At 39.7% G+C, this 13,010-nt stretch overlaps 1 protein-coding gene across 1 annotated transcript in view; it reads right to left on the reverse strand.

Annotated features, from left to right (window-relative positions):
• kdrl (kinase insert domain receptor like) overlaps positions 1–8,597 on the reverse strand; it is a 47,673-nt gene extending 39,076 nt beyond the window's left edge. Inside the window, exons 1-3 of the mRNA XM_034137739.1 lie at positions 8,072–8,597; positions 1,911–2,001; positions 477–694 (exon numbers count right to left, since the gene is read on the reverse strand). Of these exons, the coding sequence (XP_033993630.1) occupies positions 477–694; positions 1,911–2,001; positions 8,072–8,135 (373 nt within the window). The 5' untranslated portion in view covers positions 8,136–8,597. The remainder of the gene's footprint in view (positions 1–476; positions 695–1,910; positions 2,002–8,071) is intronic.
• Between the last annotated feature and the right edge of the window lie 4,413 nt (positions 8,598–13,010).

Genomic DNA, 13,010 nt, shown 5'->3' on the forward strand with positions numbered 1-13,010 from the left:
TAAATTCTTTCGCTATTTCTTCTGTTCTCGGTGACTAATTCAGTGTGGGTTTTCTCCCAGCTCTTGTATGTTTCAGGAAATATCAGATTTGCTCATTAGCTATTTCCTCATGTGCCACTGTTAGGGAGTTCAGTTCAACACCACACCACTCCACTGGCGTCAACAGATGATAATCACCCTGTGAAAACCTCTTTTATCAGGAGTCTTGACTTTCACAAAAACAAACACCGTCAGTCCTAGATGGAAGGAAAACAACTCAATTCAAAAAGGAAAGAAGTGTGTGTCTTATCTGTGTTTTAATTTATATACCAATTCTTTCATTTCTAAACATTACTTTGTTATTCTCATGCTGGAAAATGACTTAAATTCTCAGCTCCACATGTTCCTGCTCTCTTATTCCCACTGGTTGACTGTGACTGTAATTGATAAAAAGGACCTTTAATATGAAGTGGACAAAGCGGTTTTGCAGGTCTCACCTTGGACATACACGTAGATCGAGGTGAAGTGGGCTGAACCATTTTTGGAGTATTCACAGTTGTACCTTCCTGTGTCATTAGCTATTAAACTTGTGATGGTCAGTTTGCTGCAGTGTGAGTGAGAGTGATGTCGGGAATCACACGACTCCACCTTCACCTCCTCGGATGAGAGCGATCGATTGGAGTCAACAAGTCTCCACTGCAGTGGGCCATGGCCTCTGAAGAAGACAGAGAGAGACAGAATTAGATGAACAATAAGAACAAAATAGTCCTCAGTTGGCTTACAGTTTGAACACTGAGGATGATTTGTGAAAAGAAAAAAGGTATTCTCACACTTTTTTGTAAAATAAATGTACCATCTAATATGTTATTTGGGGATTTCACACGTTACATTAATGCTGATTTGTTCTCTGAAAAAACAAGCACTGCATTCAGATATATTATGAAAAGTGTCACAGCTGGGAATTAAGTCAGCTTTTTGGTTTAGGATGGCAGTGGCTGCTTCTCCCATTGGGACTTTTTGACTTGAAGTTCATTTTAAGTTTATTTTGAGTTAATCCTGAGTCATCCAGTTACTTGAACTTTCACATGGGAACATGCTTCTTGAATGATGTGCTCAGCTAACACATTCTTTCCACACAGCATCCATTTTAAAACAGTCATTATAGGGATCCCAGAGGAACATCAAACATTTCTTGCATACCACTGCGTTCGACTGCAGAATCTTGGGTCAAGCAACCTCAAGCTCTGATCCAGTGACAGAAAAACAACACAGTACCGTATGGGCCAGGCGTTTTAGCACATGGCCTTCTAGGGAAGCATTACATTAGATAGCCACGACTTCCTGAACATTCCTCCCAGGCCTACAGAATGATGCAAGGCTGTAAAAATGCTTAACAAATGGTCCCACTATCCCTGAAGCTCAAATCAGGAATTGAAATACTCATCAATGGATGCATTCAGTAATGGAACAAGTACTCAGATACTTTACTTTAGATCGAGACACTTTAAATAAGTAAAGTATGATATTATCAAAATGATCAAACATAATACTACCTAATGTGGAAAAATCGCCCATTCATTTTGTATTAATACTGTATGATGTAATAAGAGATTTCTTCCTGATGCAATAACATGTACTGAGAATTGTAATGTTATAGCTGGTTGAGGTAGAGCTGATTCAAATATTTCACATAATGCCGGGTAATTTTAAGAGTGAGAATTTGTAAGCTTATCATGTTTTGCATCTAAAATATTAGAGTAATAACTCTTGACTATAACTTTCAAAAGAATGTTGTGGAGTAAAAACTACAATATATTTCTTAAGTACATGTACTAAGTTACGTTACACTACAAGGTAAAAGCTACATTTACCATTGATTTAAATGCTGTTTTGGTTCACTTGGCATTGACATAAATCGGTGTGTGGCATACCTGCATGTGAGATGTAACAAACCATCCTTATGAAGAATGAGGGTGTTGTCAGAGGGCAGAATCATAGGTGAGTGCTCTCTTTCCAAATGTCCTGTTGAACACAAACACAAACAAAAACAAAATGAAAAACACAATAGGAAATGTGCATGAATCTTGTGCAAATGGTGATGGTCCGCTGTGAGAGCTCTGGGGATGTTTACAAGGCAGGAATTGCAGGGTAATGAATAAAAGGCAGTCTGGGATGAGCAGACAGTAAGAAAGAAAGAAAAAAGGTGGAAAAGAGGGGGACAGGGGAGGGTATTGGGAGCAGCTCAGATCCTGATGTGTGACTCTGCATGCGTTTCCTCTAATCAACCGCTCACTCTGCTCTAGTGGTTGCACCCTTCCTCTCTAAGGAACAAGTCTTTTTTTTATTCATCAACGACCTTGCACTTTAAAGCTATTATCACATTATCACAAGGGAAAATCCAAGGTTGAAATGTTTGATTTTAAAGGTGGCCCCGAGCCAGCTCTCTCTAACAGAGATCAACATAGGAAACTTCACTGCTGTCCAGGAGCTGTCACAGTTCCATATGTGATTTCCTTCTTTTCACCAAGCTCCCTAAACAGCTTGTCAATGTGGTCGGAAAACAAGTTTACTAAGTTGACCCTCCCAATGTCCCGGCCTTTTGGGAAACCTTTATTTGTTGCACAGAATCAAGAAAGACAATAGAGGTGCACAACAGCTTACTGTAAGGCATCAAACATGGTATATGCACACAAAACTGGGAAACCACACACACATACACAAGCACACCTGCTATTAAGAATGCGCGCACATGCACACAGACAGTCATTCTCATTTATTCAGAACAGCTGTTGTGTTAAGAACGAGCCGGCGGTGCCAGTGTTGGCAGTGGCACTCAATATCGACTTCCTCTAAAATATTTGAACATCATTGTTTTATTGTCCAAAGTTATACAGAGGGGAAGGGGTGTTGCTCATACTGTTTCATGCTGTGATAACACGCGTTTTCAGCTGTGTATTAGATTAATACAAATCAAAGTTCCTGACCTTATAAACAATCCCAGAATCTGCAATTCACAAGTTGATACTTATCTTTTATTGTTTTATCGAGAAATGACGCATGAATGTCCGTGACAATTATTTTAACTGCAGTGTTATTGCCTCACATCTGCAAATTGGCAGCAAGTCATGTAATTGAAATGCTGGAATTGAGAACTTTGCAAAGAGTAAATCAAACTGACCACTGGGGCCTGTTAAACACAAATAGTAATACAAAAAGCACAATGTATCATGTGCTGTCTGCAACACTAATTTCTGCACGTTCAACAAGTCAGTTGTTTGACTTGTGATGTAAAAAAAATCCACACATGTAGGAATCCTGACATCTGCTTGAACACACAACACCAATAACAACAACTGAAAACATCGTCCTGACCTTGAATTGCACTGGCAGGTAGCTCATCTCTTAAAATGGCCAATATTTCCCCGATTCTCCTCAGTAACAAACTACAGATGGATTAATCAGCAGGGGCCCCATTGAAAGAGTTGAAAAAGGTATCCTGCGGTTGTCTCTCTACATTAACACCCTCAAATCTCCAACCTGCCCCATTGCCTGCCCAATGCTGACCTCAGCAAGCGTCCTGACAACCCTAACCCCCCCCCAACAGCTGTGTGCTGCATTCCTCCAGCCTGAAAAATGCCAGAAATTGTGCTTACTGTGTTGTTCAAAGAGCCCCGAAGCTGGTTCTCATTAAGAGCCATTAAGAAGAGGACAGGCATGAAACAAACAGATTGAGGGAGAGAGAAAGGGGGGCAGAGAGACTTCTGGGTCAGTCTCAAGTGATTATTGAGACGGGGCCAGGTTAACTCAGATTAGAACAGGATCACATTTACACGTCCTTGTCCTCACTTGGCATTGAGAGGAAGTGGCACAGGACACAGTGTTTGGAAAACACTTGTGGTGGGTTCACTACCAGTCAGGAAATATAGAAACAATTCAAACAGTATTGGATTGCAGGACTCCAAAATGTTCTGAAATGTTTGTTGCCCTGAAAAACACCATTTAAATGTTTAGTCTGAAAGCATCATAACAATGAAAAGACATTGAAAAAAAGTGTTTTCATTCAATCTAAGCCAGGGGTTCATCATTCTCCAGACTTTCCTCATTGTTTACCTTTCATTAAGTTTATAGGGTTAGGACAACTTTTTTTAAATGTATAATTACAAAAAAGCTTGATTTTGGTGTATTATGATTTAGTATGGTGACGTTTTGATTTTGAACACAACTACTGTATGGCACTTGATAGCTATTACGGCCTGTCCACACGGCAGCGTCGCGTGCTTCAACGGAGACGCTTCCCATTCACTTTGAATGGGGTGACGTCACGCTTTGCCTCCGTTGCTCGATTCGAAAGTTGAGAAAAGTTCAACTTTTCAAGCGTCGACGGAAGCGCCAGCCAATCAAATCATATGCCAGTACAAGCTCTAGCCAATCAAACCGCGTGCTTGGAGGGATATCAATGTGATTGGTTGCTGGTCGCACGCCAGACACGCCCACCGGCAAGCTTCAACGCACGCTGCCGTGTGGACGTACCGTTACAGCTATATTTCACTTCTTAACTTCTAACAATATTTGGAAAACTAACATCCAATTATTTTAGTACTTTAATCCAATAAATGCACAGAGTTACTATTACGACAACTTTATTGAACTAAAGGTTGAGGATACTAAAACTCAGTGAAATAAAAACATTACAAAAACTGCAATAAATAAATACAAGAAGAAAGGACAGTATGATCTGGAGTAACTGTTGGCAATATGTCATAATCCTTGCTGTTGTTGCATGCCAACAAAATCACATGCCTGATGTTGGGTAATAAAAACCACTATTACTGTACGAGATGACTGGACTGTCACTGAAATAGACAGGCAAATACAAAAAGGGAACATTATTCTCCATACTGTGCAAATTCCCTTTTTTGTAGCAGAGTACACTTAATCTGTACTTCCTGTGCCGTTGTTAAACAGCACAAGTCTCTAAAGAGAAGATCTTTTTTGGGCATGTTCAAGGCAAAAGTAACAATACAGCATGATGATTCCCAGGTTTAACCTTGCCAATGTATTCCTTGCACTCGGTGACAACAAAAGGCATAGAAAGGGTGGAGAACGAATTACAATTTAACAAAAGAGTGCAGGGTCACTCTTGGTGAGTCATGTTGGTTGTATTGTGTCCATGGCGATAGGAGCAAAATAGTAGTGAAGAGTGGCCAATCTGTGTCAAGGTGAGCTTCCTGTCCTATAGTAAATAGCAAATGGATAGCACGCAATCTGTTAGCCTTTAGATCATAGGAATTGGAAACCAATGATCAAATAATCTCTCAATAGTTCAAGGGTATTGGTTTAAATGGAGATACCACCTGTTAAGAAACTGGTCTGAATCAGAATATCTTATTTTCATACATCGGTATACCGGAATTTCGTTGGCATCTCTCACTGCAGTCACATAAATAGATACAGTAAATAAAAGCAGACAAATAAATGCAGAGAGAGCCAATACACGGTAAGATTAAGACAATAAGAGACAATAATATTTTCAAGACAAACAACATTTTACGACACAAAGTTAAAAACTTGACCGGACTTAGGATCACCTGCCAGAATAAGGAGAAGCTAGCACTGCTCTGGCTGTGTGTTGGAGTGTCTCTCACACACCGCCTTCCTGAAACCCCACCACTTTGCTTACTGCAAGGTTAAGACAACAGTTTGGGAGAGTGCCTTTTTTATTAGCCGTATATTAGCCATTAGAGATTTGGAGGCATTAATGCCCCAGACTCCTCTTAAAAAAGCAAAATAAAGGAACATCTGGCCATGTTGGGTGGCCATTCTAGGTTATATAAAGTTGAGTTGAGCCAACAAACAGGAATCGCCTGCATGAGAGTCCAAAATGGTTAACCCAGAGAAATCCTGTTCCATAACGCACGATTAAGACTTGTAGGCAGACAGAAGCTCCTTGAAATTGAAATCTCATGCAGGATTCAAAGAAAATATATTGCTGGCTCAGGATGGATATGCCTGGTATGGACCAGATGCGGCAATTATCCTATAAGAACAGCCACGCAAAGCAATTTGTTAAGTTATATCCCTCTGTAAGGGAATGACCTTTTCTGCTCTGCTGGTAAATCCAGGTGAGTGTGAGTGTACGGTTGTTTTTCTTACGCTACCTCCATGAACCCAGACATACCGCCAGTGAGCAATGAGTTCCCACCGCACTTGGTTGACCTCTTGTCACTCCCATTTTACACTCCATCTCAAGTGTCCGAGCAGGAAAGAAACAAATTACTCGGGGGAAAAAATAGACACAACATCACCTAATTCGGCTTCAAAACACAAAAGAAAAAGGGTTGACTAATCCTCAAAACTCATCGACAAATACGCTTTCAGGTTTAAATAAAAAATGTGGCTGAAAAATTCACCACTACAACACAATAAATAATTGACGGAAACTACATGGACACAGACACAGTTCACTGAATCAATAGTAATGCTTGGATCACACAACAAATGATACGCACACAGCCAAGAGAGACTGACCATCAGAGAGACAAACTAAAATAAATCTGAAAGGCAATAATCATGTCGTGAAGAGCAGTAAAAAGTGTATCTCTCTCAGTCTGAGCCGTTATGCTTCATTTAAAAGGGTGTCAAAAGGTCACGAAACAAAACACTTGACCTGTGGTCACTTTTCAAAAAGAAACAGCAACAAGTGAAATACTAGCAAAACACCATAGGGCAGACCATCTTTAAAACAGAGTGTTACCGATTTCTATAAAACACATCAACTAACATCATATAATTACAGTTTTAAAATATATAAGGGTTGGTAAAATGTCTCTTAGTAGAATGGTCAATATCTGTAATATAATGACTTTCTGCCACTAGTGACAGGCTGCAACATTAAATCAAATGTTGGTGGTTAACCATGATTTCTGTGCTTCTGCTCAGCCCTGTGCTTTATTTGCCAACTTTGACTGATACACAGCTCAACATGAAAATAAAAAAGGTGATGCCCCATCAATAACTAATGGCTCTTCCAGTCAGTAGATCTTCTGCACAAAAAACACTCTCGTTTCCACCCTGCCATTGTCTTCTGGATGCATTTTTTACATAGCTCAATATGAGCACAAGGAGTACCGGGAAGAAATCTTTGCTCAGGTAGCGTGTCACATTTCCGTGACCTTTATGAGCCAGAACAATTCAAGGCTGCCTTTTGCCCCTACATCCGCTTCCTCCTTGTGTCTTTCCCACGCTTTGTGAGTGGACAGTGAAGGAAACATCTCGGACAAAGATTCATAGGCTAAAAGTGTATGGGGGGTAGGGGGGGGTTAGGTGAATGGTATTTCCTTTGTTTGGATGGGCTGTTTATTTGGGAATAGTGAGGAAGGCTATCTCAGTGGCACACTCGACCTGCCACAAGGTGGAGGAACATCCACCTTGTTTTTGTGGAGTGACAATACAGACAATGAAGCTGATTATAATGTCTGAAGAAACAGGCACATTCCTCCCAAAATGTTTAATCCTGTTCACTCACAGATAACAATTGCTGGAAAAACGTTTTTCATAATATTGAACAAAAGGCTGACTCAGAATATCTGAGAAACAAATCAAAACAACCACATCAAATGTCAAAATTAAACCAGTCTAATATAAAAATGTAAAAATCAGGCCACCAATTACCTGTCACATCAACACATTTTTATGAACATTTGAAATGCTCCTGTTACAATGGGCTGAGACTACCTCTAGCGGTGTGTTTGAGGACTGCAGCTCCGTTTATTAACAGCATTAACAGTGGTCATTTAATGTTCCTAACATGACAATTGTAGTATTGTACGTATATATCCATAAACAATGAAACATATTGATCAAATGTTAAAATGGAAAAAACCGACAGATAATTGAACTCAAGAGCTCAGTTAAAATTATTAATGATTAAGATAAATAAAAAATAAGCCACCCTCTTTATTTTTCCTCCAAATGACTGACCGCGTCAAATATTATGCCATTCATTGAAACGAATCAAACAGCGCTGTTATCTCTTGTATAAAACAATATAAGCATAAATAACAAATCTCTATAAGTATGAATGACATCTTACCATGTGTGAGTGATGAACAACACAAGATGACAACGGCCCATCTGAAGCAGTCGGATGAGCCCATCCTGCAACTCTCCACCAAAACCCCAACCGTGCGTTAGAAATAAAGTGATAAGAGTCCGTGGCAAAGGCTTATAATCCCGAGTGACTGAATGAAGTTTTTCTTAAAGCGAGTAAATAAACGAGTCTGTTTTTCTTTTTCTTAAACGTGTTGTTAATCCACAAAAAGCTTCAGGTATAGGCTACACGCGAAAAGCGGCGGTGGTTCAGCTGTATCCCATGACGCGGTTCGCAGGGGAGCTCTCCTGCGCAGCTGGGGACTCCAGAACCGGCAGAGAGGAGACGGAGGAACCGCTGGATGCTCCGTGCAGGTGCTCTCGAATTCCCCCAAAAGTTAAATTGATGTAATTCAATGTTTGTTGAAAAATAAAAGTCGAGTGAGTGGTTTATCTGCTTGTTACCGCTGTCTGATAGAGCCCACACAACCAAATCAATCAGCTCCTGCCTCTCTCGCGCCTCAGACAAGTTCTCCTCCCTCTCGCCTCCGTGCACCACTTGCAGTCCATGCGTGAGGCACGTTTTATGGAGACACAGAGGAAGGACGCAACGTCACACATTTGGGGGGGACAAACTCCCTTCTTCAGGCTAGTGAGAAGGAGATCAGTTCATGAGAAGTAATGATTATCTATAGCAATCCTGCAACACAACGTGGCAGACCTGTAGCCTACATGATGGATAACTATGTAATATTAAAACCATAACAAATATGTAATAATTAAAATCACAGTGATTATATATGTTCATAGTAGAAAACTCCACTCCAAAATGAACCTCAATGGGATTTATTACAACATTGTTTCAATTGTGATTGCATGAATATCAATTTCACCTTATTGATCTGTTGTCAGACTTGTTTCGAAATGACAGTTAGTTAGTTGAAGTAGATAATTAAACTCAATGTTTCACTGACATTTGTTTGTAAAGCCTTTGATAACATCAACCCTCTGTGTGCTGAGGTTAAAGGTTACAGCAGTAATCTTGTCTCAAGAGGAAATGGAGTAACATTTAAACAATCTGTGGTATCAGATAAAACAAGGTGTTTAAAATAAATATTTGCTGGATGTATTTTTAACTACAGAAACAGGATATGCTGCTTTTTATATCAATGTAAATAAGCCTCTTTTGTCCAGCAGTACCCTGCAGTGTGTGGATGTGCCGCAGACTGTTTTCTTTTATCACTACAACAATTACTCTGCTGCCGCGGCATTGTAAATAAGAACATCCTGCCCTCACCTTTCCGCCCACGTTAGGACTCAACAGCCAACAATTTGGGGACTGGACCTTGGGTGGGGTTGTGGGTGATGCACAGCACAAGTGGTGAAATGTCGAGCATCACTCTCCCATTCCTGTAGCAGGAAAGGAGTGAAATGACACATGAATACATGGGAAACTATTTAAAACATCCCGGGTTAGAGTAATTTTGCTTTCTGAGATTCTGAGACAAAAGAGTCACAAATCAAGCATTCAAATGTTTGCTTTTGTGTCAAATCACTTGAGGAAATTAAAAAAAGAATTGTTCTTATAAGGGTGGCTGGAAAAAGGATACAAAAAAGCTAGCTCTCTTCTGCATAATTGAATCCAAAACGTGAGAATTTATGAAGTGGAGGACTTTGTTCTGACACTGGACCCTCAATGTCACAGCCTTGTGGACTTCGGAATTGCCTCTTAACAATGACAAGACTATCAACTAGGATTAGATACACCTTTTTTTTATCCTCAATAGGGAAAGGCGGTTGCAGCAGTGCTAGGACAGAAACAAGTACAGATAAGTATAGAAAGTAACATATACAAATAAAAGGAGGTACATAAACTTAATTATGAATGGTGACACATGATATAGATTAAACAAGCTCACTAAATGCAAACCATAGAATGATAGCTCACAAAATACAAAAGGAAGGGGTGAAGTTTACAAGGAGCTGAACTGTCTAGAACAAATGTCTTACATGTGTTCACATAAGACGTCTTCAGTAAAGGAGACATTCCTACTGGACCAAGAGGGCAGCAGGAACATCTGATGAACAATAGCTGGAAGTAGCTAGCTGATGGGAGGGGGGGTTAAAGTGTTTTATTTTAGATTCTGGAGTTCAAAACACACTATGGGGGACCAACTTGTTCTACACACACGACATGAAATCTTCCTTTTGCCCCGACAGCAAAGACCTCTTGGGTAAATGAACCAGCAGAAATAAAGTCTTTCTCTAGCAGAGGGGTGAGGGGTCTCGCTGCCTGCCCTGCTGATCAGATGGCTGCAGATAGTCTTGAGTGGAAACAAAGCCACAGTCTCCAGACTTAACTCATTCTGCAGCTTTGGAAGCAAGGAATATAATTTGAAGGAATAAATGGTAGTGGGAAAAGTAAGATTTATTGCCTATAATATTAACCAAACCCATTTCTTAATCTACAAGCCAGGGTCATGGACAGAAGTCTGCACTAGTTAGACATCATTAACATTTCATAAAACCAATCATGCATCACATTGACATGCAATAACTGTAGCTGGCTAATGTTTCAAGACCCCAGCTCTCTGTTTTGTATTTGAGTTCATTATCCCCACTAATGGATCAAATGATAATTAACATATATCCATCCATCCATCCATCCATCCATCCATCCAATTAACATATACAATCATATATATGGAAAAGGCTAAAATTAATCGAGTAAATTATAGTGATTTGGAAATTAAATATAAAAAATTAACAGAATTAGCTTTCATTTTCAAGGCACTGACAATCCTGCTTTAGAACAACAGAGCTCTTTCTTAACTGAGTAAATGCCTGCTCTGATTACTCGGGCCATTTTAAAAATGGAAAGGTCTCAGGTTTAGTCACGTTGACCAAAATATCTGGTTACTTTTGGTAAATAGGCCTATTATGGCTGAATAAATGACGGTGTTCATTTCCAAAAGTAGCTTACTGGAACAAATGTAGACCTGCAATGAAATGTACTTAAGTTCCATATGCCAAAGAGGTTGCATGAGGAATAAAAACATTAGACATTCAGTTCTGATTTGTTTCAAGCCATATTAAATATGTTAGGTGAGACTAGCTCCAGTTTAAGAGAGAAATGTTGGTATCTTGAGGATAAAGATATCTCAATGTTGACAAGTCATGATCAGATTGTAATGTTGTATTTGTTCCAACAGAAAAGGCAAACAAAGGGTATTACTAAGTGCCTGCAGCTAATGGTCACACTAGTGGTTTACCATGCCAGCAGGTATTGACACTATTACATGTATTGCACCCTTAATAAATATTATTTCCTGCATCTGTGTTTACCAAGGCAACATGTCCAATGAAAAATGGGCAGGCTAGATTTCTACAACAGGGAAATAGAGAAGTGAGCAATAGTGGGGCAAACATACTTTTGAAAGTTGCTAAAACAAACACTTATGCAATTTGATAAAATACCAAAAATACACTGTCCCACAATTCCCCTACTTTGACTAATGTAATAATTCAAATGAGCACACCCATAGGCCTACTGTGTTTTCGATTTGCGGCCATGTAATGTCATTGTTCAATTCTTCATTTGTGTGCACTGTAAACCTGGGTTGTTAGCTAAATTTGCCCTTTTTTTCGCGTTCTCCTGCTGCTCTCATGTTTTGCAATCCTTTGAGAAAGATGCTTGAAATCGGTTGCGATTTCGCAAAAACCGGGTCTACTAAGCTAGCTATTTCTCCTGCACAACCACTCCGCGTGTTTTTGATTTGTTTACAATATCCCGCAGCAAGATAATCCACATAGCCAATTGTGACCAGTTGATCTTTAAAAAAATACAACATCAGGTGGTAACCATAGACTGTATATATAAAGGTGCTAACAAGCACATGAGGCACTAGACATAAGGTTGTGAAACCTTAATTCTATTTGTGAAAATGCAACTGAGGGAAATTAGATTTTTCACTGCAGAAGTCCATGTCTCTCCATTTCATTTATCTTCTGCATTATCATGTCTTCTTTTTCACTTTGAAACAACAATTTCAAGAGTGCATTACCATGGTAATTTCAAGAGTGCATTACCATGGTAATGCACTCTTGAAATTGTTGTTTCAAAAGAAAACGACTGTTTTTCTTTTACTTTTCCTCTAACTGGCCACACTCGATCTCTCCTAGTGCTTCTGCCAGTTGCATACCTCCGACTTTATCCAGAGCTGTTATTGTGGCCTGTGTTAGAAGAACCATAATTCAGCCATTAGTGTGCTTGTTCTTAATTTGAGCTATATACTAAGACATTTTCATAAAAAGCTTTCTGTCAATTCTTTGTCTCATTTATCAACATATAAATAATTTTCATTTATCTGCCACTAACACCTGCCATAATTTCAGACCCTGCTCTTCCTCTCCTTACCACCATTTGCCCTCATCATGTTCCTACCTTTGCAGTCCCCTGACCACCCAAATGCTTGCAGGCATGATACTCATTACCCCATTATCCATAGAGTTTATACTGTAGACCTGCACAGCAGCCCAGTCAGGAGCAACTCAGGAGATTTCGCTGCTTTTTTCGCATCTACAGTATAAACTCAGTTTCAACAGTTTCAACTATTTCAAGAGCGCATTACCATGGTAATGCACTCTTGAAATTGTTGTTTCAAAGTGAAAAAGAAGACATGATAATGCAGACGAGAAATGAAATGGAGAGACATGACTTCTGCAGTGACTTTCTCAATACAAATGTTGAAAAATCAACTTCCCCATTTTGCCGAATCAGAAGCTCTGAATCGGAAGCCAACTTCAGCGTCGTCCAGCGGTGGAGGTTAAGGCCCGGCGTAATTTCGGTCTCCGTTGTTGGTGGCTTGACCCCGGCTGCAGCTATTCCAGGAAATGTTCCCGTTTGTAACTAACGATCTACTTTCTGACGGTAGTTTCTGAGA

Source organism: Trematomus bernacchii, unplaced genomic scaffold (assembly GCF_902827165.1).
Source record: "Trematomus bernacchii unplaced genomic scaffold, fTreBer1.1, whole genome shotgun sequence".
Classification (NCBI taxonomy): Eukaryota; Metazoa; Chordata; class Actinopteri; order Perciformes; family Nototheniidae; genus Trematomus; species Trematomus bernacchii.